Source organism: Taudactylus pleione, unplaced genomic scaffold (genome assembly GCF_031769625.1).
Source record: "Taudactylus pleione unplaced genomic scaffold, aTauple2 ptg000033l, whole genome shotgun sequence".
Taxonomy (NCBI): Eukaryota; Metazoa; Chordata; class Amphibia; order Anura; family Myobatrachidae; genus Taudactylus; species Taudactylus pleione.
Genome location: NW_028284435.1, coordinates 549872 through 576264, shown reverse-complemented (window position 1 = coordinate 576264; position 26393 = coordinate 549872). Strand labels below are relative to the sequence as shown.

The 26393-nt window shown below is 42.0% G+C and overlaps 1 protein-coding gene and 1 pseudogene across 1 annotated transcript in view; one reads left to right on the top strand and one right to left on the bottom strand.

Annotated features, from left to right (window-relative positions):
- Window positions 1-26393, bottom strand: part of BMP2K (BMP2 inducible kinase) — a 191430-nt gene that overhangs the window by 66142 nt on the left and 98895 nt on the right. The window contains exons 3-6 of the mRNA XM_088452122.1: window positions 15779-15884; window positions 13542-13684; window positions 11634-11755; window positions 7210-7291 (exon numbers count right to left, since the gene is read on the bottom strand). Of these exons, the coding sequence (XP_088308248.1) occupies window positions 7210-7291; window positions 11634-11755; window positions 13542-13684; window positions 15779-15884 (453 nt within the window). The remainder of the gene's footprint in view (window positions 1-7209; window positions 7292-11633; window positions 11756-13541; window positions 13685-15778; window positions 15885-26393) is intronic.
- On the top strand, window positions 3717-5267 carry LOC148538875 (kelch domain-containing protein 7B-like; annotated as a pseudogene).

The following is a 26393-nucleotide window of genomic DNA, read 5'->3' as shown; positions in this document are numbered from 1 at the left end:
CCGCATAGAGGAATACCAAGATTCCTTGAGTGGCAACTTTGCCACCTAAGCGCTTACATTAGAATTGTAAAAGGAACTTTAATGGGTCTCTTAATCCCCTTGCCGTTATACAAAAATAGTAAACAATACGCAAATAAAATACAGATATAATCCTCATTGCTAAATCAACTTGTATTGAAATGAAAACATTCACCAATTTATTTATGAAAAAAAATAATCATAATGGTTATGCAGTGAGATTATCTTTATTCATGTAATATTCTAAATGTGAAAATGTTCTTGCAATCTAACTATGGCAGTGGTTCTCAAACTCGGTCCTCAGGACCCAACACAGTTCACATTTTCCAGGCCACCCAGCAGGTGCACAGGTCTATTCATTGCTCACTGACACATTTTAAAAGATCCACAGGTGGAGCTAGTAATTTAATTTGTGATTCAGTGAGGAGACCTGAAAAACATGCACTGTTTGGGGTCCTGAGGACAGAGTTTGAGAACCTGTGATCTATGGGATTAACATAAAAAACAACAATAAGTGAAACAAAGTGCTCCTCTAGGAACCCTTCTGCTGAATAACTGGGAGACCCCTTATCTGCTCAACCAAACACAAGCAGTTTCCCATGTTAACGGTTATGTGAATGGCTGGTTGTAAGGGGAGTTACAGGGACTAGTTGCTTTGATCACACATCAATAGCCTCATTGAATAGTGATGTAGGAAAAATGTACATACAGTGCATCCGGAAAGTATTCACTTTTTCCACATTTTGTTATGTTACAGCCTTATTCCAAAATGGAATAAATTAATTTTTGTCCTCAAAATTCTACACACAATACCCCATGACGACAACGTGTAAAGTTTTTTTTGCAAATTTAATAAAAACAAACAAAAAAAAAAAAAATAAGAAATCACATGTTGATAAGTATTCACAACCTTTGCTCAATACTTTGTTTATGCACCTTTGGCAGCAATTACAGCCTTAAGTCTTTTTGAATATGATGCCACAAGCTTGGCACACCTATGTTTGGGCAGTTTCGCCCATTCCTCTTTGCAGCACCTCTCAAACTCCATCAGGTTGGATGGGAAGCATCAGTGCACAGCCATTTTCAGATCTCTCCAGAGATGTTCAATTGGATTCAAGTCTGGGCTCTGGCTAGGCCACTCAAGGATATTCACAGAATTGTCCTGAAGCCACTCCTTTGATATCTTGGCTGTGTGCTTAGGGTCGTTGTCCTGCTGAAAGATGAACCGTCGTCCCAGTCTGAGGTCAAGAGCGCTCTGGAGCAGGTCTTCATCCAGGATGTCTCTGTACACTGCTGCATTCATCTTTCCCTTTATCCTGACTAGTTATCCAGTTCCTGCCACTGAAAAACATCCTCACAGCATGATGCTGCCACCACCATGCTTCACTGTAGGGATGGTATTGGCCTGGTGATCAGCAGTGCCTGGTTTCCTCCAAACATATTACCTGGCATTCACGTCAAAGAGTTCAACCTTTGTCTCTCACGGTCTGAGAGTCCTTCAGGTGCATTTTAGCAAACTCCAGGCGGGCTGCCATGTGCTATTTATTAAGGATTGACTTCCGTCTGGCCACTCTACCATACAGGCCTGATTGGTGGATTTCTGCAGAGATGGTTGTCCTTCTGGAAGGTTCTGATCTCTTCACAGAGGAATGCTGTAGCTCTAACAGAGTGACCAGGTTACCTCCCTGACTAGGGCCCTTCTACCCTGATCGTTCAGTTTAGACGGCCGACCAACTCTAGGAAGAGTCCTGGTGGTTCCAAACTTCTTCCATTTATGGATGATGGAGGCCACTGTGCTCAATGGGACCTTCAAAGCAGCAGATATTTTTCTGTAGCCTTCCCCAGATTTGTGGCCCGAGACAATCCTGTCTCGAAGCTCTACAGACAATTCCTTGGACTTCATGCTTGGTTTGTGCTCTGACAAGCACTGTCAAGTGTGGGACCATATATAGACAGGTGTATGCCTTTCAAAATCATGTCCAATCAACTGAATTTACCACAGGTGGACTCCAATTAAACCGTAGGAACATCTCAAGGATGATCAGTGGAAACAAGATGCACCTGAGCTCAATTCTGAGCTTTATGGCAAAGGCTGTGAATACTTATGTACATGTAATTTTTTTTTTTTTTTATTAAATTTGCAAAAATCTCCAAAAAAAACTTTTTACACGTTGTCATTATGGAGTATTGTGTGTAGAATTTTGAGGACAAAAATCAATTTATTCCATTTTGGAATAAGGCTGTAACATAACAAAATGTTGAAAAAGTGAAGCGTTGTGAATACTTTCTGGGTGCACTGTAACAAATGTAACTTTAACAAGAAAGATGAGCCCCCCCTCCCCCCTCAGCTCTGGTCCCCATAGCAGCTGCACCCTTTGCACCTATGGTACTTACCCCAATGAGTACCACCACTATGCTTGATCTGATATTACCACCTCACAATGTGAATCAAACCTGGTGTGAGATGAGCCAACCTGCAATCTATAATCACATTCCCAACCTCTATTGGGAAAATAACAGAGAACAGATACAGTATGCAATATAATCTTATTTTGTATGGAATCTGAATATAAATTATATTTTAATCCTAAAAGTACATTGGTTTTTAATTCCATGTAGCAAAACACAAAGTATTCAAATAAATGACTTCCACTATTAATAAAAATGTATCACTGTAATCACAGAGACTGGAAAAAAAAAAAGTTGTGCTTTCTAGATAATTTTTTTGTCATTTTGGAGCCCACTGCTAACAATCTATTAACATATTTATGACTTCTTTCTCTCCCCCAATGTCCCTGGCATGATTCCCTCCTCATAGAATTTTTTTAGAAGAGGTCCTCATAAGAATTGGAGGACATAAATGGTAGCAATCAATAATTTTTTTCCAACATTCGGAACTCTCAGGATAGCGGTTTTGCATATAATCTTACACTAGTATATACATTCTGACATGATGTTAGAGAAATGTGACTTCTGTGTTTAAATCTGTGACACTTCTACATGTTCATAGATCTAAGACACAATTATCACTAAAGGACTGTGTAAAAAATAATATAATTTGAAAAAATTTAACAGTCACCAGAAAATGGAACAAATTGTTCACAGAAAGAATATCAGCATTACTGAAATATGTTCGCTACAAAAAAGGTTGCAAAAATTTAGAAAATATATTTTTATATATTTTAATGGGTGAAAAGATTCAGCAGGTCTCAGGTATACAGGGTGACATGCACTATACTGGCTGGCATGCACTAGACATGTGTTTAGGACATCAACAGTTCGCCTTTCTGACATCTCGCAAGCCTAGCAGGTAAAACTCAGTGTCTTTTTAACACATGCTGTTTTTTTTTTCCTGTTAACCTGGAAGACTGATAGAGCAACTTTCATTTCTGCCATCAGTACCAAACTGGTATCATGTGATACAGATAATCAGTGGAAAAGATTGTGTCCCAAGCTAGGACATCCCAGCCGTTCTTCATGCCCTGGGGGCATTTGCTGTGGCAACTGGCATGGTTTTAGCCAGCTATTGTTTTTTTTTCCATGACACAGAGCCAGAGAAAGCAGAAGATAATGAGGCTGATTTAGAGAGGAACCAAGACTTGACAGAAGATGGACAACCCCCATGAAATGGTCCTAAAGTGCCTGAGCAAGTACCAGGAGAGAATGCAAACGTGCCATAAGTCAGTGATGGGGATGAAATGAAGTCAACACATTTGCCATATGACCACCAGCTACCAGTAATCTCAGAAAGCTCTCTAGGGACAGCTAGCATTTCTCAAGCTACTGATGATGACAAGGAAGGTAGTGTAGAGACGGTCGGCGGCTTGCTGCCACCCACTGAGTCTGCAGAACATCCTAGTCAAATGTGTTCTAGTTCCAACAATTCATGTTTTGCACATGACCCGCAGAATGACTTTGCATGTGGTAGCCCTATTCCATACACAGGATAAAAATATGTCATTACTATTTGACAACATACAACCAATGTGTGCAGTAAAGGCAGATTACTTTAATAGCGCCAGAAAACAGTCTTTGCCCAATACTGCTGACAATCCAGAACTAGTTTCACCAAGGTAGCAATCTGGATCATCATGTCAGGATTCTGCACTGGAAACCAAAGCACAAAGCATGTTATCTTTCCTAAGAGAATATTACTCATCAGAACTGCAGCGTTTGGACAATATGCCAGATGGAGAAGGAGCAGGAGGAGCTCTCATTACCATCCCAGAGAGGTTTCAGCTAACATTAGGAAACTGCCTCCAAATGTTACAGTTACCAAGAAAGATCTATGTGCCAGGACTTCTTAAAGCAATTTACACAGTAATGAGCGATAATTACCTGTATGTGCTTCAGAACTCTCCCATTTTTTGTTCATTTGATGGATTCAGAGAGAAAGATGATTCTACAATTTAGAATAATGGGAACATTGACTCTGTGTAAAGTTGAGACAATGGCCTTATCCGACTTCTATACAAGTGTCAGGTATTCAGCGGAGACAGAACAAGCGCAATGCAAAGCCCAGTTATATTCCCTAGACATGAAAACATATCAATAGAAAAGAAAGACCAGTATCCCAGAGGAAGCCTATATTATAGGGTGTAGCATGTGTTATATGTACAACTGCATATTCATTGCAGGTGGCATCCACAACACCAATGAAGGCTCCGTATGCTCCAACCAATTATTTTGCTATGATCTTTTTACTGGTATCTGGAACCAACTCGCACCAATGATATAGCCAAGGTGAAACCTGAAGATCCTCCCACATGACTGCTACCTTTATGCCATTGGAGGTGAGGGCTTGCATACGATGGAGAGATATGATCCTAAGTCAAACAAATGTATGATTGCAGCTCCCCTCCCTAAAGGCTCATTTGCTGTAGCACATGAAGCTGCAGCCTGTGGAGGATGTCTCAGGAGGAGATTCATATTACTGGCTATTTAGGTATAAACCCAGCCGTGACCAGTGGAAAGCATGTCACTATAATGCCAGCAAGGGCATGAAAAGGCACTTCGCTGTGACTGTCATCCAGCCCAACATCGCTACCAAGAAGTGGTCAGAATACAAAACATCTTTCCCAGGAAGCCAGGTTCCATTCAGATGCACTGCCCTGTATGATACCAGCTTCTGTATAAATAAGGAGACAACTGCGTGGTTCTCAGTGGAAAATGGAAAAGCAATGTTCAAGTCAGCTACTTGCCCTGTTCATTTAGATCTGAATGGGTCACACAGAGAAACATCTATATAAAATACTGAAGGGCTTGTCCAATATTGTGGTGTCCTTATACACCTTAATATCTGCAATAAAATCAGCAGAGAAGTTTACATTATGTGTTATGTTTTGTAATAGGAAATGATGTTCACCTCCGTCAGCCGGTGTGTCACATTGTACAGTAAGTGTGGGACATGGCCTGAGTGTCATTTGAAAAAATTCGAAGGATTAAAGGTGCATTCCCTGTTAAAAAAAACAAAACAATGCAAGATATAGATTTCAAATGACAAGAGCAGCCCCATAGTGCAGAACTAGGTAAAACCATAGGTGACGAGTTTGTAGGGTTTTTTTGTTGTGTGTTTATGTTCTGCTGTGGTTTCTCTGTAAGAGCATGCTCACCCAAATGGATGAAGCCATTAAAGTTAATGCTAGACAATAGGATCATTTCACATTAGTAGTATTGTCTGCCCTGGCACAGGTCTGCTTATGTGGGTAAAATAAATGTCTACAGGCAGGGGCGTAAATAGGTATTCGTAGTGAAAAATGAATATAACACATGTAACTTTGACAAGGAAGATGGGCCCCCACTGCAGCTGCACCCCTTGCACCTAAGGTACTTACGCCCATGCAGGTATACCAGTGCAGACCCCACTAATGTGGTTGTTAGTTTCACCAACTCAAACAGATCTTGGTGTCAAATGAATATTCATGCCAATTTTGAACAAATTAAATTTCAATTTAATTGCTCAGAATGAAATGTCACATCAGCCACAATGACCCCAGCCAGCATTTGGAAACCTGGAAGTAGTATATGCTTTACAAGACATTTGGCCCAATGACTGAATGGCTGGAGTTATTCACAGAACTAGACATTTGCCAGTGGGGGTCAAAGTTACAAACTTAAGCTGGGTACACACCGACAGATATATTGGCCGATCAATTGATCGGCCAATATAACTGGTGCCCAGTCGGCCACTGTTTACCAGCGTTATGTCTGTGAACGACGTCGTTCACAGACCCATCGCGTTGGCTGTGCTGCACAGCCGATGGACAGTTATATCTGCAAACATATCAGCCCATTGGCAAGTGTGTACGGGCGGTCTCCCAACCGCCTTTACACATGCAACGGCAGCCACGGGGAGGGGGGGGCAGACTAGCCCTCCGGCCAGCGGGACCCGCGGCTGCCTGGAGGATGATGGTCATTCAGTGTATATGAACGACCATCATCTACAGATATATCTGCAGATAACTCGATCTGCAGATATATCAGCTAGGTGTGTACCCACCTTTATACCACTGTGGACAGGATTATAACACGGTGATAACATTATAATGTTTACACAAAACAAACAGGTTACTGTCATTTGATTCCCAAAACTCTTAGCAACGGAAATGCAGAATACAGTGACTTATAGGCACAAACTTTGAGATAGACTATTTTAAAAGAACAAAATGGATTTACAATTTGCTGTTCTCTCTTAATAAAGATTACAACTGAATTCACTTGATCTCACATCCAAAATACTGGCAACTTTGCTTCTTATTTTAATTACTTTAGATTCTATATCACACAGTCCATAAATTCCTGTCACTCGGTACATTGTAATTTTCAGAAACATGGTCACTGTAAACGTTTCTGTATTCTTCTGCTATATTGGGCCACGACAAGCCTAGTGATTTACGCGAATCATTGTATTTTGTAGTAAATTTGTTTCTTTATGTGCTATGCTTTACTGCAACAACAATCCTGTTTTGGGAGTACTGTAGTTGACATTTCCCTTTGATTGCTTGATGTGCTTGAGAACGCAAAATATTCCATGTGTTCCCTGTTAGGATGAAATCTGTCTGCAAAATGACTATCTGGAAGCTAAAAGCTGAATGAAATAAATCAATGGAATGTGAACGTCAAGATAAAGATAGCATTACTTGGAGCAAGTTGCCACATCATTATTGCAGCAAGCGGTGATCTTTGTCTTACCCATATATCAGCTTTTGTAGTAATTGGCTTTCCCCCATAAAGGTTGATCATTTCAGGAGCTCTGTACGAGAGAGTGGTATACCTAAAATAGTCACAAAGCAGTGTATTGAAATAAAGGTACATAAATACATAATGTCTCAACAGTATACATTATCAGTGTCGGACTGGGACATGAAGGGCCCACTAGGGGAATGCAGTGATAGGGGCCTATATTTGTGGCCAGCCTCCATAGAGGCTTGGCTAACCATTAGAGTGCATGGTCTGGGTCCCTTTAAAAATATATACATAGTAAATACTGCTGGTGCATGCATGATAATGTAACAGATTAATACCAACAATGCATTGTAGAATATAGACCATGGTCCTGTGCAGTAAAATGTAACAGATGTATAATGTATAATTCAAGTGCACGGTCTGGACCCTGATCCCTAGAAAAGGGGGCGGGCCCTCAGACAGTGGGGCTCACCATTAGTTTCCCCTGTACCCCTGTGGGCCAGTTCGACCCTGTACATTATATATGGCAAGAGATGTACAGTATGAAACCCCAAATGCACAAAATCTGGAACATGAAGACCACTGATGGCTCCAATGACTGTTTAACCACATAAATGAAACAAAATATGTACCCAGAGTGTATTATGTCCTCTCCCAAGTGTAGAAAAACAAAGAACTGGTTCCTAATACCAGGCCCCTGTCACAAGAAGCTAGGAGCCACTAGAGGCTGAAAAGCGCAAATCCAAAAACTAGCTTAAAATGTCACCCACTGCAAATGATATACTGTAATAGCCTTCTTGAAACTGAAAGTCTTCATATGACCACACATGGTCAATATTGTGTCTGCAATGTTTAGTTTGTAAAATTGAATATTGCCATTTTGCTAGGTGTGGTAAAATGTTCAGTATTATAAGGCACACACCTCGTGCCCTCTCTCTCCCCTTTCTGTGAAACTGTATTCTATATTAATGGTGCATTTGCTTATGTTGGAGAACAGATATTATAACCACCACTACATCGCTCAACAATGTACAGAAGGTATCTCCGCATGGCCGGCGGTTCTAATCCCGAAGCGGAAGCCCAGCAGGGGTGAAGATCCCGAAGCTACAAAAGTATAAACTAACCTTTTCTTCTTACCCCCTAACCCTCCTTTAGGGGTACCTAACCCCAACGTCCCCCCAAGTGCCTAACTCCCCTCTAAGTGCCTAAACCTTATCCCCCCTTCCCTGCAGCCAAACCCTAAGGCTCTCGGGGGGTGCCTAACCCTAACCTCCCCCCGGGTGTGCCTAACCCTAAACCTCCCCTTCCCCTAGCCTAATTCTAACCTCCAGAAGGGGCGCCTAACACTAAGTCCCCCCCACCCGGAAGCCCCTAATTTAACCCTCCTCCCTCCTCCCCACGCGGCTGTCCGCGCCCGGCTTACCTTCGCTGGGTGTCGGGCTCCCGACGTAGGTCTAATGACGCCTATCATTTGTACCTTGCCAGGATTAGACTGTCGGGAAGCCGGCGGTCGGGATTTCGTCCGTCGGCCTCCCAAAAGCTTCCCTCTCTCACACACACGGTCCATGTAAGTAGGACAATAGGTCTGTAGTGAACCTTCTGATTACTGAGGGGTAATGGGAAGATATAATGTGAGGGGAAAAAAGTGTGGAAATTGTTGCTGGACTTACAGAGGGAGGAATGAAGAACTGCATTTTACTTGATTACTAATATCAGAGATGACTAACATAACCGTCAGTTCTCTCTTTAGCCAATGGCAAGAATCATGAGCAGTACAGTATGTGTGTGAAACACTGATGAATGTGAAGGAAAACGATCATAGAGCTGAAATCTATTAGCATATATATGTGGATCTAGTCTGCATACCGACTGTCAGAATCCAGATAGATTGCGGAGGTAAGTATTAGGGTCAGAGGGAGACTTTGCACTAGAGAGAGGGTTAGGCTGTGCGAGGGGAGGGTAAGGGTTAAGGTGGGTACACATTATAGCGATATATCTGCAGATCGAGTGATCTGCAGATATATCTGCAGATGATAGTTGTTCATACACACTGAACCACCATCATCCTCATGCAGCAGCGGGACGGGCCGGCCTGGGGGCAGGGTGTATGGCCTAATCGCGAACTGCGTAGCCATGCCCCCTTAAAAAAAACAGAACAAACTCATTTGCGGCGCCGGAGAAGTGGGCCTCAGCCTGGCGCACAGCCAATGGGGGGCGCGATCAGCGTGAGTCTCCCAGAGAGGGAGCGGTGCAGGACCCGGGTACTTAGTACCCGCCCCCCCCTCTCGGCGCCCCTGTGTAAGGGTGATCGGCTGATCGCCTGTACACACTTGCCGATGGACAGATTTGTCTGCAGATGGATCTGTTCATCGGCTGTGCAACACAGCCAATGCGATAGGTCTGTGAACGACGTTGTTTACAGACATATAGTCTGTACACACTGGCCGACGGGGGCACAATATATTGGCCGATCAATTGATCGGCCAATATATCGGCCAGTGTGTACGGCCAGTGTGTACCCAGCATTATGATACTTACAAAAATCTGTTGGGATTCTGACCGAATATTTGGCTCGATTAACTTCAATATGTGTGTGTCTTTTTTTCACTTCATATATTTTTTCTTTTACATGGTATTTGTAATAAAACATATAGCCCATTTAATTCATATATTGCAATTTGTGCTTGTGTTTTTCCAATTCACATACTGTGCTTCAATTTTTATATAGTCTTCAATTTTTAAGGATAGCAGTAACCTTAGCATTGAAGCAGCAATTGTGGATTTTATATTTATTGACAAAAATTGGATTTTAACTAATTTTCCCAGGAATTTTCTTTTATCCAATTTATTGAATTACAGACTTCATAATCCAGTCCCTTATCTCTATTTACAATACATACTTGTATGCCACCATCCACCTGCATTGTCTATTCTCATATTAACAGTTTTATCATTTGAGTTATATAAGCAAACCAAAACAAAGCTAAACTAATGTTTTGATCACTATCATAGCTTTAGCTCTGTTTGCAAACACTAGGTTTAGCACACCTTGTCTAGCCACCATTGAATGCTTTCAATGTAAATGCACTCTTCCATACAATTAAATTTTTTTTCTATATGTGGTGTGACATACAGATGTGTCCTCACTCATCTTTGCTGCATTTGCGCCAAACAGCCCCTCCTGGCGCACCTGGTCCCGTGAGACACTGCTAGCGCCGGGCGTCTTATATGCATCTTTTTTTGCCTTAAATGTGTCCAAGTCGCAATGCAATGCGATGAGACTAGGACGTACCAGGAGACTGTGCAGATGAATTTGAAATGTGACACTTGTATATCTGTGTGCGACTGAGTCTCTCAATCAGCATGCAAAGTGATATGATGCAACGGCCACAGCTTTTTTCCATACCAAGTTCTTTTTTCAGTCTCACGTTATATACGTGTTACATATCAGCACAGTCTCCTGGTGCGTCCTAGTCACATAGCAACTTAGACACATTTTTGGAAAAAGACGCCCAACGCTAGCGGAGTCTCATGAAACCAGATGGCTCACTCACACCAGACAGATCGCGCTGCATGGCGCATTGAGGCGAGATGAGAAAGGACACATCTGTAGTACCAGCCCTCTCAGCACTAGCTCGCTTACCCTACTTCTAGAGAAGCTTAAGGCTTATTATTAACATTTATTCTTATTTTGTTTAGTGCACACTTTAGGTAAATGTAGTATATTTCATAGTTATGTTTTAACAGTGTTAATTGGATGAATATAAATGTTAGTCTAATTTTAAATTTAATTTCAAAAGATTATTATTATAGCAGAAAGAGAAGCTATAAAGGATGCGCTCCAGCTTTAAAGTTCCAGATTCTAATTTCAGCTCTACTCCTCTGCACTAGCACAGGCTATATGCAAAAATTAAAAACTGACCAAAAGCCACAGGAAGTCCACTGCTGGCTTCCCTGATCCGCTGCTGCATCTGAAGTTGTAGCCATAGGATCAACTGCGTTACCATCGGACATCTGAGTAACCCTCAGGTTACTCACGATGTCTGGCAAAATCATACAAGGACGCAGCCACTGGCTTCGGCACAGCCAGAAAACTGGGCCACCGCCATTTTCTGCAACGCTCCCCGTTGCCGTCCCCAAAAAGTCCCATGTAGCTCCATGCAGTGGTACAATTCTAGTAAGTACAAGTTGTGGCTGCAAGATTCCCTCCCCTCTTTGAGACTGTGAATATATCCATCAACCGTACACACACAAAAATAAGCACAGGGTAAGCATGCTTCCCAGTGGCACATGTGCCAGCCATACCTGCCCAGCAGGGAGCCTGGGAGTCTAAAGTGAAATGGTCTGGCCCCTACCCAAATTTGCTATATGGCCTGGCAACGCATAGTTTAACCCCTGGCCCCACTTAAAGATAAATATAGTTCACTTACTTTTTAATTTCCTCTTCAACAATATTTACTCCATCTTTTTGAGGGTTAAGAAATCTGTTTGTTGCACTGCCAAAGTCACACAACACATAATTGCCGCTGTCATTTAACAAAATGTTCTCAACCTTGAAGGCAAAGAAAAACAAGGTGCATGATGCTGGGCATAGATATTAGATTGTGTATCAAAGTCACAACCAATGCATCTTAATTATGTTTTTATGCATACAGTACATCTATTGTTTATACTATATAAATGACAATCAAATTAATCTGCATTATAGACAATATATTTATTACAAGCCAGTGTGATATATAAAAACATATTGCCAAGCATAAAGTATGTTTGTCAATGACCAGCCGTCCACCCTGCAACTGATAGAACTCTCTCTTCCTGTATTGACGGTGTAGGAAATGTGAATGTGCTATTCTTTTGAATAGAGAAGGTTCTGTGCAATGAGCGCATGTATTCAATATGAGCACAGTTTGGTTCGCACCTCCACTTCCCCCCGTTGTTGACGCAAGGAAAAGCTGTGGTGAATCTCGGACAAACTGATGTACAGTTCATCAATAACGGTAATTTTCATTTTTTCTTATAACTCAATATTTAGTATATGTTTGTGTATTTTGCTGGCTTCTGTGATTCATAAGCAGTAACCTGTATTTTGACAATATAGGTTTATATTAGAATGAGCAGAATTGGACATGGGATATAAAACTACTATTTCAGAACTATGGCAGCAAAGCCAAAAAATAAATAAATAAAGTAAATTTGCACTTTGGCAAAACTATGCCGCACTGCAGGGGGAGCAGATTTAAAATGTGAGATTTATAGTCGGGAGGTGTGTGTCTTAGAAGAAAAGTAAATTGCTAAATAAAGCTGTCCAGTATTTGTGGGCTACATGCAAAAAGCAGCCAGTATTTACCCTGCATAAAAAAACAACAAATGTATTTGCATTACAACATGGTTTGTCCAGGTGCAAAGTTAAGCTGGGTATACACTACACAATGGCCCTGATTCAGAGCCGCTCGCTGATGACGGGCGCTCGCTCTGAATGTGGGTTTTCTTTTTTTTCCTCCGGCCGCTCGCAAAGCTGTGGGAGACCACCCACAGCTTGTGCGAGCGGCCAGGAGACCATCGCGATTATCGCGACCATCGGGCTTGCGACGAAACCCTGGAGTAGGGTCTAGCTGCCACAAGCCAGTGACATCACCAGTGATGTCAGTAACCCCTCCCAACAAACGCCAGGCATTCCTAAGGGAACGCCTGCGTTTGTTCAGCCACCTCCCCTACACGCCCACAAAACCGGGCGAGCTGTCACTCACCATCCACAGCTGCCCTGTTTTGTAGCGAGCCCCGTAGTGATTGAACTTCAGTTGCTCAGCGGGGCTCGCGCACAACGGACGCGTCGCATGCGCAGTGCGTTACCATCGGTCCGCTTGCGCGCGCACTAGGCGCTTGCGAGCAGCCCTGAATCAGCTCCAATGAGTGTACCCAGCTGTGGCAGGATACATTGCGCCACCTGTACACACTGCAAGATGCAGTGTACGACGGCACGATGTACAGTATCATTCCATGCTGAAGTTAGCAGCAAGGCATCGTTCATCGTATCTTCCTACCTGCTGTGCAGCACAGCAGATGGGACAATGCGATGAATGACCCGCGTGCACATGCAGTCGGATGTATGCTCTATACAATCCACAAGATATATTGTTGCGATGCAAATCGGAACATATTGTGTGAGGGATCGCTAGTGTGTACCCAGCGTTAGTCCTTTTTTTGCTTTATTACCAACTCAGAATCAGTTCCAATGTTACTAAATGTAAAAAGCTAAAAGGTAAGTAATGCTAGTGATGGGCCTTCTGTTTGAAGGTCTTGAAAACATAAATGGTAGCTGTGCAAAAAAACATTACCTTTAGATCGCGGTGAACTATTGGGGTTTTGCACTGATGAAGTCTGGCAACTGCTTCACATGTGTCACAAAATATCCTCAAAACCTCGGCCTCAGTGAATCCAGATTGGAGCCTTTGGTTCATTTGATTCACAACTTGTCCAGCTAGTAAATAAAGTAGACTTTCAGTGCAAATTACAGAGTACAAAATACAATCAATCAGGCTTATTTCATAATTGGTGTGCCAATGTAATGGCAGGCTGGGTCTTTATGAAACAATGTACAATAAACTTTGCAAATTTTCATTTTAGACTTGATACATAAATAACCCTTTCTCTGAATACTTCTGGGGCTTTCCATTTCCAGATATGCCACACTTATGCAAATTGTGGAACAAAGTCACATACATGCCAAATGATTTCTCCAAAAACAAAAAGATTAAGAATAAAAACAAGTGATACTAATAATTCTCAGAGGAAGTGTTAAATATAGCCTTACATCAGATGTGCATTAAATGGAACATTGCAAATACACCTGCATATCTCCGGGGTTCTAGCATGTTTTAGAAAATGGAAACCTAAGTAAAAGCGTGGGATCTAGAGGTGTTAAGAAGCCATGAGGACGACTAAAAGCACTTTTGTGTTCATTAAGATCTGAACATTCTCACCCTCCCGTCCAGCTCAGATATTCTGAGTGGATTTGTCATTGCAGAACAGTTCATCAGTCAAAGATAAACCTAGTTCAGAATTCATTATCTCTGGCTGTCAGCTGGAATATATCTAACACACCTACCTACATAAAAATGCCAAGCAACAACATATAGTTAAGAGTGTGTCTATTAAGGGCTTTACACAAAGATTTTATTTTTAATTATATTTTTACGAGATTGAATGCTTTGTTGGTGTTTGTGTGTGAATGCGGGAGGATTGGTGCTACACAGGCATTCTGTGTAGCATAAATGCACTATATGTACACAGCAAGAAAGTGCATACAAGCCCTGACAACACACTAGAAACTTTACTAAGAACATTTTTTTTACCTATGTACCATGCTGTTCAATTTTCAGTTACCAAATTTGTGAAGAAATAGCATTTTAATAAAAGTTCTTGCCCACTTCTAGCTCTCCATGGGCTATCCCAAGCTGAAATTATGGAGTTTCTGGCCTTACAAAGTAATGAGGTGAACATGAAGGATGAATAGGAGGAGGTATTGGGAGTGGTTGAGTTAGTGAACTAGATTTACTAATAATAACAAAGTTAGGACACTAACAGTTTGAATTGAAAACCCCATGAGACCTGAATTTAAGTCGGTCATAAAATCCACTCCTTTGTCCCTTTTAGGTTACCTATCCCATACTTTTGTTAATGCCAGTTATCAATGAATGCATTAGGAATCTGAACTACAGGAAAAATAAGCATTGTGAGCTGAAGACTTTTAGTGAAAAAAAAAAAAAAAAAGGAGGACTATGCTGGAAAAATGGAAACACGTGGAAGCCATAGATATACACAACCCCCACCCCAAGTCTTCAGGCTGCCGAGAGAAGAGACTTCAAAAAGGAGAATCCGGACTCTGTCCCTCATGCAGAATGAACATACATTAATGTGCTGGGTATATTTAATACAGTATTAACCTTACTACTGACAGTGTGCTCAGCATGAAGAAAGCAATCACACTAGGTCTAAACTATTTTCTACGATCTTTTAATTTGATAGCGGTGTCCTTGAGAAGCACAAATAATGGTTGTCTTATCATGCTAAAAAGGTCTTTAAGTATTTATATGAAATGCATAGTACCTAATTCCTAGGAATTTAAAAAAAATTACAATTGTCTTTCTAGCTACAGTATATTCCTCATTGAGTTTTGCAGATATTTTAGCTACACAAAAAGGTAAACAAATAAAACACATTCGAAATGAAGAAAGAAAGATCAGAATAATTTTACTAAAATAAGAATGATTTCATTTTCCATTATAATCAACATGTCTATGTAGAGAGCCATTAGATTTGGGTGGTTTGTGGAACAAAAAAATAAACCGTGCTTTCGGCCAAATAAAGAACTGCATATGTCCTCTGGTGTTAAACTGCTCTCCACACACCTAATAGGCTGCAGAGAGACCCATAGTCTCCATGACAACAGATTCTGCATTACAAAGTTTGACTCCAATAAAGGTGCTCCATCTGTATGCATGTGAAAAATGATGACCAATATTACACAACTATATTAAAAAAATTAATTATATGATAAACTGGAAATTTTTACCTCTACAGTACTCCATAAGGATAAGGATCTCCCAGACATTATCACTAACAGCATTAACAGCACAGTCTAAGTAGCCAACAATATTCTTATGTCCAGAAAGCTCTTTCTGAAAAAGAATAAACAAAATAATGCGTCAATCACAAATACAAACATTTTAGTACCTTTTAGGAGGTCAACACCTTTTTTTTTCTACCAAACGGAACAGATGAGGTACATGTTCAGCAACACAGATATATTAACTCCTAAATTATGAAATCATAGAGGTCAAAAAATATAAAAATATAGCATTAGTTTGATTTCCAACACAATCTATAGTGTCAGTAATATCCCTTTCGCACTGCCATTTCGACCCGGGTCAGGGCTTGGTGTGAAACGGTCCCTGAAAAATAACCTGGGTTGAGTGCCCCTGCATTTTAACCAGGGTAGCAAGCAGGGTTGAACACAGGAGCAACCCTAGTTACCTGATAGTGTGAATGAGTGACCCGGGTCCCATTACAAGCCTATAGAGAGCCTGATCACTGGCGCTTGGAGATGATGTCATCTACAAGTGCCGGCAAAACAGAAAACACTGCACCCATGTGTAGTGTAAACAAGGCTGACCCAGGAATAACCCAAGTCGCCAGTGCGGTGTGAATGGGGTCTGACCCATGTCTCATCTGGGACGGACCAGGGATTTTGGTCTGAAAGGGGTATTAGTCTTTAACCACCATTATTGCATGACATTTCTCTGCCTAAATATTTAATTCACTTAAAGCAAATAAAAACACATTGTCAATTTTATGCTAGCAACATGCTCTAACATTTTCCAACAAAACAGGTCAACTTTGTAGCAGGTAATCTTATCGTGGACAATCAAGATCTCATCGGGCAGTATGGGAAATAAATTCCAATAACGATTACACTGACAGGTGTTGAATGACCACATAGCATAAGTCTAAAGTAATTGGCACTCAAATCGACAACTTATCAAGAAAGTGTAATTACCTTTAAGTTGTGTATTTTACATTGATTTAATTAAAAAGATGAACTTTATCTCTAAGTGCACTTTATACAACATTCCCCAAGCTAATGGCTTTCCAGGAAAACAGAAAATACATTTATAGAACACACAAGCAATAATGAACACAAAGTCTAATAAAATGTAAAAGGTATATTTACTAAAGTGAGAGTTTTTAGAAATGGAGATGTTGCCCATAGCAACCAATCAGGTTCTACTTAACATTTAATTAGCGCCTTCTAGAACATAATAGCTAGAATCTGATTGGTTGCTATGGGCAACATCTCCACTTCTAAAAACTCTCACTTTAGTAAATATACCCTTTAGTGTCTTTTGAAATGCTTCTAAAGGGGCCTATCCATTAGCAGATGTATTTCTGAGCGATGAAAGACAAAAGATATCCCCTGAAAAATCCGGTGCCTGTGCTGAACGATATCTGTCACGTACATGACAGATTTTGGCAAATGATGAACGATATCGCATGACATCATTCAGGGAGTGGATTTTTTTCTCTGTAGCTGCTGCCAATATCTTTTGTCGTTTACCGCATATAAACTGCACGATATTGCTAATATTGTACAGCTATATGCGATAGTCGACCAACATGTTGGAGAGATGATAGATGCGATTTATCGGCCGCGGGACTGCTCATCTGTCATCGTTCAGGGCCTATCTATTAGCAGATATAATGAACGATTGAACGATATATCGGTCAACCGTTCATTTTATCGGCTAATGGATAGGCCCCATTACAGGAGAATACAGTTGTGTGATGAAATGACCCAATGTTCAACTACCCTAAAACATACAACTTTGGTAATACAGGTTAATTTTATGCTAGAGACATGCCACAAAGCATTATGCATTTTTCTTCAATGACATCAGACACTATCAGGGGTTATAGCCTCTAGGAATGATACAAAGTACAGCTGCTCAGGTTTCTCTCATTTTGCACATTTATTGTTTAATCACCAATAGCTTTTCAGGGTTTATCATAAATTGAACAACTCTTCTAAAAAAGTAAAAATTATCTTTTTTTTTCCTCTAAATATTGGCACGCAGGTGTCTATTAACAGCACACTCACTTTAAACCCTTTATATCCTGTGGTTTGCACCTCAATGATCAAACCAAGTTTCAGGTTTGTCGTTCATTTGTTTCACTGAAAATACATTTGTTTTGAACACATTTAGGAAATTCTTGGTTAACCCAATTTTGTGTTACTTTTAGGGCAGATAAGGTTCCCTTTTGGCAGAATACACTGAATATACATATACCAAGTAGGTATACACAGGTACTTTATACAAGAACAACAGTATTTCAGTATTAAACCCTATGGAATTACAGCTACTTCTAATTACTTTTGTTTCTGAATGTGCAAAGCATCTATAAATACTTTTCTTATACTGACCCGAACTAAAAAACAACATGGACCCTTTATTCTGGATGCCTAGGGTGCACACTACATAAACACACATAAGCCTTCACTATTATATAAGAATTCTGGTCAACCAAATCACATCAACCATGTAGAAATGCAAAATGTGCGGTTGTGTTTCAAAGAGGAACAGAAGAATTTAAAACCAAGGGGATTATAGTAGGGAGTTTTTGTAAAATGTACTATATTTCCAAATACCCAGTTTTCCTCATGCTGGGCAAAGGTCACGAGAAGTTTCTAGTTAACCATGAATATTTTTTATTAACATTTCGCTTGAGTGGATTTGTTCTGGTTTCTTCTTAAATGATAAAGAAAACATTTGCTTATGTGTTTCCATGCAACATAATATATAATCAATTGGCAAAGCTAAACTATTTTTACAGACAGGTATTTACAACATAATTGTATGCTTACATAACACCATTAGGAGGCGATTCAATTGCTTTGTGGGCGGCGATGATTAGTGGGCACTCAGTGTTGCAACTCTATTGTTCTGGGCGCCCATTAATTAACCCGATCATCGCGCCCAATTAGACCGGGGTTAGCAGTGTAAAACATCTAAACCAGTCTAAAGTCCTGGTTAGGGCGCCCAAACTGCTGTTTACACAGTGTATATCACTTATTTATTTGAACATTTACAATGAAAGTTCTCAGATGCTGATAGCGATGCTATTGTGTAAAACCCTTGAATATATGAAGCTGGGAAGATAATTGTGTCTATGACACTGAGGGCTCAATCTTATTAGGTGCGGGTTGGGTCCAGTGAGCACATCTCATGGAGAACTCGCCCTGCTAATGACATTTGCAATCTAATTCCAAACTCGCAATGATTTAGGTAAAAATGTTAGGATACGATGCACAACCTCTGGTACTTTCCTCCCAATAAATAATCATGCACTTGGAGGGGTTTAAATAACATAATATGGACAATAAATAAATGTGAACTTTCAGGTGGATTTCTCTAAAAAGCTCAATGATAGTTAATTATGTGGGACAGGTATGTGGAGGTGTAAATGATGTGGGACAGGTATTTGGAGGTGTAAAGGATGTGGGACAGGTATGTGGAGATGTAAATGATGTGGGACAGGTATTTGGAGGTGTAAAGGATGTGGGCCAGGTATGTGGAGGAGTAAATGATGTGGGACAGGTACAGTCAGGTGCATAAATATTGGGACATTGACAGAATTTTCATATTTTGGTCTCTATTCACCACCACAATGGCTTCGAAATGAAACAAACAAGATGTGCTTTAGCTGCAGACTTTCAGATTTGGCCATTGTGGTGGTGAATAGAGGCCAAAATATGAAAATTCTTTCAATGTCCCAATATTTATGCACCTGACTGTATGTGGATGTGGGACAGGTATGTGCAGGTGTAAATGATGTGGGACAGGTATGTGCAGGTGTAAATGATGTGGGACAGGTATAAGGAGGCGTTGTTATGATGGGAGAATGGTGTTTGAACATACAGATTAAGTGCAAGAGTGTTTATTACAAACTTGTATAAAAACTCTGAAAACTACTATACAGACATGTTTCTGTACCCAAAATGCTGGAAAAAAACGTTTCATGAAACAAACTCGCACCTAAAAGGATTGAGCCCTGAAAGTAAGGTGCATCAAATCCCTGACTGATCAGTACTGTGAGCTATGAATGAATTGGGAATGTCAAACAGTAAATCATTTAGTCAGTAGCAAAGATATTAATTCAAATGCAAAATCTTAAATATATCCATAGTGTTATGAATAGAGATGAGCGGGTCCGGTTCTCAGAGAACCGAACCCGCCCGAATTTCGGGGATCCGGGGCGATCAGAGCCAAGCTCGGATCTCCCTGCCTGCCCCGGATCCCCCTCCCGAGGCAAAACCTTGCGATCCCGCTGTCGGGTCGCAAGGCTTTGTATTGAGCGGGCTTAACTCTGATTGGCTGAGAGAGCCGTCTGTCACGGCTCTCAGCCAATCAGCGTTAAGCCCACTGAATATGGGCATAGGAAGGAGAAGATGCTGCCCATCCCCCGCTGGCACCCCCCGCTGCAGACACCCTGCATTGAGGACACCACCAGCAGCCATGCACTGCCGACACCATCAGGACCCCTACACAGAGGACACCGCTGGCACCCCGGATCTACTGACACTGCCGGCACCCTGCACTGCTGCCCTACGTACTGAGGACACAGTCAGCGACCCCACACTGCCAACACTCCCACACTCCCACACTGAGGACACCACTGGCACACCTGCACTGAGGACATCGCTGGTACCCCTGCTTTGCCGACACCAACGGCACCCTGCACTAAGGACATTGCCAGCACCCACGCACTACTGCCCCACGTATTGAGGACTCTGTCAGCGACCCCGCACTGCTGCCACTCCCACACCGAGGGCATCCCTACACAATCGACACTGTCAGCACTCCTGCACTGAGGACACCACTGGCACACCCGCTCTGCCGACACTATGCACTCAGGACACTGCCAGGTCCCCCACTCTGTCAACACCGCCACACTGACCACATTTCCGCATTGAGGACACCGCCAGCACCCCACACTGCCGACACTGCTGTCACAGTAAGTGCACTATTGGTGTATCCAACCCACACTGTATAACACACTGTATCAGTGTTGGAACTTGGAAGCTAAACTGCCACATGGTAGTGCCGTCCACTGTGCCGCTTAGCTTAGTCAGCCAGCTAGCTGGATGCAACCTTTTGGCCTTAACTAGATGAAGCAAATAATATTGTGAGGTGGTCAAAATTGATTGGAAATGACTGTAAATAAAGGTTACTGAGGTTAATAATACTGTAGGAACAAAAACAGGCCCATTTCATGTGATTTTAGCTGTTTTTATGATATTTTAAGAAAAAAATCCAGATCCAAAAAAAAAAAAAAAAAAAAACAAGGCGGTGAGGGTTTGGCAAAACCAAACCAGATCCAAAACCAGGGGAGATCCAGAGCCAAAACCAAAAACCAGGGTCGGCGCACATCTCTAGTTATGAAGAAACAATTTGAAAAGGTTATAATATAAAAACATCACGGTTTTTTAAAATAATTTTATTCAGTAAGTTCTTCTCAACCCTGTTGCAGATTGATGGAGTTAACTCTGGAAAATGTTTTGGCCATTCTATGATTTGAGGCTTACTGTATTTTTATTCCTGACATAGAAAGGAAGCAAGTTTTGTGTCATTATCCTGCTGTAGACTGAACCCTTGACCAACTAGGCATATAGCAGAGGGTACTGCATAGTGCTGCAAAATGCTGTGGTAGTCCTTTTGGTTCAGTCACTTTGTGCAAGTCGCCAGCAAATCCAGCAAAAGAGCCCTCTAGACCATCACGCTTCCTCCTCCATGTTTGACAGCTAGTGTAACAAGAATTTAATTACTAAACTTCCCCGTGAGCTTAAGCCAAAAATTAAAAAGGAAGGGCATTGCTTTTAATAGCAAAACATGAAACCATGAGCTTATAAACACACTAGGAATCATGCCGCCGCGTAGTAATAAATCTCACAAACTGAGAAACCATCCTTTCATCTACTCATTGATGTACAAAATCTATGTGTGATGTACCATTTATTTAAAATATTGATTCATCAGTCCATAAGACCTTCTTCCAATCATCCACAGGCAGTGCTTCATGGCCCAGGCAAACCTCTTTTTCATTGCTGTAAGTTCTTAACCCATTACTTGTTTCCTGAAATAAGGCCTTTTTGAAAAAAAATAAAAAATTACAGTAGTTTTCATATTGGAAAAAAAGTATATAAAAATCAATAAGTCTGCGCGCTAATAAACATGAGGCTTGTTTTATATCTCTCTAATCATGGTTTAATTTGAATAGAAGCATGAGCACATCTTAAAAAACAACTCAAAAGTAAATATTTCACATATAAGTAACAAATGTCAATTCAAAAAACGGTTTCTTTTTGCAACATGAATCCAGGCCCCATACAAAAAAAAAATAATAAAATCAGATTTATGGTATAACATACCTAAAAGCTGGGCATACACGTCCAGATAAAAGGCCTGTCAGACCGACAGACATTTTATCTGACAGCATACCAGCCGCAGATGTCCACGGCATACACTGAGACTTCTCAGTGTATTCGCCCGACATCTGCGCTCCGCCCCCGGGGGGGAAGAGACACATCCCTGTTCCTTCCATGGGAAGGAACACAGAAAATGTCTGTCGGCCGCAGCTGAGCATACACAGCCCGATGCGGCCGACAGTTTACCCCTTAAATATAGCATAGGAAGGCGTGCTGGACAATCCGGCATACCCGACCGAGCAATATTTAACCCTCGGTTGCCCGCACACAGGCTACAATTATCAGGGCGATCCGCGGATACCGGGCGGATCGCCCTGATAATTTTAGCGTGTAAGGCCAGCATTAGATAACTATTTATTTAAGGTCCATAGGGTCCACAGAATCTACCTTGGGGATATGTAGTTGGAGAGATCCATTGCAACAAACAGCTACAGTTTTAAAGCTCCCAGCATGCACTGGTCTTCCACCCCATATACCCCGCCGCCAGCCACAGGCATTCAGTTTGTAACCAAGCCTAATGGCAAGAGACGGAAAGTGGAGAAGGAAGTACAATGTACCCAAGAAACACTCAAAATACGAAGAGGGAATCAGTGATACAAAAAAATTAAAGAACAGATCCCAACTGAGGCCCAGCGATACCAACTGAGGAGATAGCGAGGAGAAAAATTGTCTTCGCTGTCAACCATTTTAAGCCCACCTCATCCAAGGGTTCAAAGGGGGGAGCTTGCAGTGCCCTGAGAACCAAGGATAAATCCCATGGTGCCACCGGAGGGACAAACGGAGGTTGCAGTCATAGGACCCCCTGCAAAAATGTTCTTACATCTGCCAAGGGCGCAATTCTGCGCTGGAACAAAACTGACAAAGCAGAAACCTGAACCCTCAAGGTAGCCAGGCACAGACCAAAGTCTAACCCATCCTGCAGAAAAGCAAGTACTCTTGAAACCTTATGTTCATATTTTGTTTGAGAACACCAACGCAAATATGAATGCCAAATTCTGTGATACATGCGGGCTGAAGCACGCTTTCTTGCTGTCAACATTGTCTGGATCACAGAAGCAGAGAAATCTTTGGCCTTTAAGACGGAAGCCTCAATAGCCACGCCGTCAAAGCCAGCCGAGGTAAATCCAGATATAGGCAGGGACCCTGCACTAGCAAATCTAGTCGTAGAGGCAGTGGAAGTGGCCTGTCTATGGATAGACATGTCAGATCGGAGAACAAATGTCTCCTAGGCCAGGCAGGAGCTATTAGTATTAACCTGCCGCCTTCCTGCTTGAATTTTCTGACGACTCTTGGGAGGAGGGATATCGAAAGGAAACAGGGTTGCCAACCTAAAGTTCCTCAGCGCCAAAGCGTCCACGAAGAGCAGGGTCCCTCGTTCTGGAGCCGTACCTGGGGACCTTGTGGTTGTGGCATGACGCCATGAGGTCTATGTCTGGTAGTCCCCACCTGTCCACCAGGAGTAGAAAGACATCCGGATGAAGAGCCAATTCTCCAGCGTGTATGTCCTGACGGCTTAGGAAGTCCGGTTCCCAGTTGAGGACTGCTGGAATGAATATTGCCGAGATTGCTGGAAAATGGCATTCTGCCCATAGCAGAATGTTCGCCACTTCTCTCATGGCTACCGGACTTCGTGTGCCTCCTTGATGGAGGCACTATAGTCACGTTGTCGGACTGAATCTGGACAGGCCTGCCGTGAAGAAGGCCCTGCGTCAGACCTACTGCTCTGTGCACTGCACGAAGCACCAAGATATTTATCGGTAGGTGACTTTCCCGAGTCATCCACCTTCCCTGAAAGGTGTGACGCCCTGTCACCACTCCCCATCCTCGCAGAGTTGCATCCATAGTGAGGAGTACCCAAGCTGGGACCCATAACGGACGACCCTTGTCTAAATGAGTCGTCTCCAGCCACCAAGAGAGGGAGAGCCGAACCTCTGGCGAGATGCAGATAATCTGAGACTTTATCCAATGATACCGACCATCCCAATGAGACAGAATCCATAGATGCAGAGACCTGGAGTGAAACTGGGCATACGCCACCATGTCGAATGTGGTTACCATGTAGCCCAGCACCTGCATTGCCAGGTGAACTGACACACTTTATCTACAGAGTAGACTGCGCACATGAAACTGTAGTCTCGCAATCTTGTCCTCTGGTAAAAGAATCCTCTGGCCCAGAGAGTCCAGCAGCGCCCCCAAGTGCACTATCCGGTGAGTTGGAGAAAGAGAGGACTTTTCCAAATTATTACCCAGCCGTGCTTCCTGTAAGCAGACAATGGTCATCTGCAGATGACATTGTAACAACTCCTGTGATTGTGCTAATATCAGAAGATCATCCATATGGCAGTATCCTGACTCCTTGTCGTCTGAGATAAGCAGTCATCACTGCCATTATTTTGGTAAATACCCGAGGGGCTGTGGCCAGCCCAAAGGGTAGCGTCTGAAATTGGTAATGTTGCTGATCTACCGCCAATCTTAGAAATCTTTGGTGTGATCGTGCAATCGGAACATGCAGATATGCATCCTGTATGTCCAAGGAGACCATGAAATCTCCAGGCTCCATTGCCAGCATAATTGACCATAGGGTTTCCATACGGAACTTGGGCACATTGATGAATCTGTTGAGAGACTTCAGATTTCAGGATAGGGTGATGTATCCAAAAAGGTTTCTAAACCAAAAACAAATTTTAATAATAACCCCTTCCCTGTTGCGTCACAGGAACTGGGATTAAGACTCCCGACCTTTAGGAGGGCCCCAATGGACTCCCGGAAGGCCGAAGACCTGATCGGGTCTAAAGGTAGGGTTGTACCAACAAAAAATACTTAAATCCTACATGATAATAGAGAATCAGAGGTATTAGTTACATACTGTACATTCGCAAATATATGAATAAGCGCCAGGCCATCGTCAAGGCTCCTCTATACTGGTGTCCCTGACATTAAGGGGTTCACGTCCGAGAAGCAAGATACATACATTTGCAAATATATGGGGTAACTAATACTTCTGAATCTCTATTATCATGTAGGATTTAAGTATTTTTTGTTGATATTGCTGCAGTGAGCTGGAGGGAATCTTTTTTTTTCCTGTGTTTCAGTGTAAACCCCGCCATTTACAAGCACCTGTGCTATGTCATTAAGCTGATATGAGCGACCAACATAGTTTTTGTTTGCAGTCTTGAGAGGCATGAAGGGAGCCAGCATTTGGAGGATTTGCTGGTCCTTATAGTGCCATGTGGAGGTTTCTGGGGCACCTCCAAGGTGAGTCAGCTCTCAGCTTATACATGTGCTGTTATTATGCAGTACACTAATTTGTAATTATATGACCCAGAGTCACAGTTACACAATGGAACACTAAGTGTCCAAAAAAAGTCCATTACCAATGGATCAAGAACCAAAAATGGGTTGACATTGTTTTGAATGGGTGAAAGATGATTATCATTTTTGTGTTACCACAAAACAACTGATACTTAAGCATCACTGGGCAACATAATTATTGCTATTATGTAGCAATAATTATTTTGGGGTGAGCGTTTGGGAGTGGGGCCCCCGGAGTTGTTCTGGCTGGACCTTTTTCAGGGCATCACCACTTAATTCACATAGATATTTTTTTTATCACTTTTCTAATTGTTTGTTTATTATTTATGTCATTTTAATTCTCTCTCATTTCATTAACACTTATTGATTTATCTTTACACATCTATTCTTTACACTTCACCATAACCTTTTTTCCCATTTTCGTGTGATGCCCTGGGGATGGTCCTTGGCTGGAATTTTTTGGGGTACCTTGCATCTCAGAAGTGAACCCCTTAATGTTAGGGACGCCAGTATAGAGGAGCCTTGACGATGGCCTGGCACTTATTCATATATTTGCAAATGTATGTAACTGATACCTCTGAATCTCTATTATGTAGGATTTAAGTATTTTATGTTGATATTGCTGCAGTGAGCTGGAGGGAATCTTTTTTTCTGTGGTTCAGTGTAAACCCCGCCCTTTACAAGCACCTGTGCTATGTCATTAAGCTGATATGAGCGACCGCCATACTTTTTGTTTGTACCAACAAACCTTTGAGGGGGATGCTTCAGGAACGTGATGGCATAACTTTGAGAGACCACCTCTCGAACCCAGGCATCTGTCGTGGACTGATGCCAG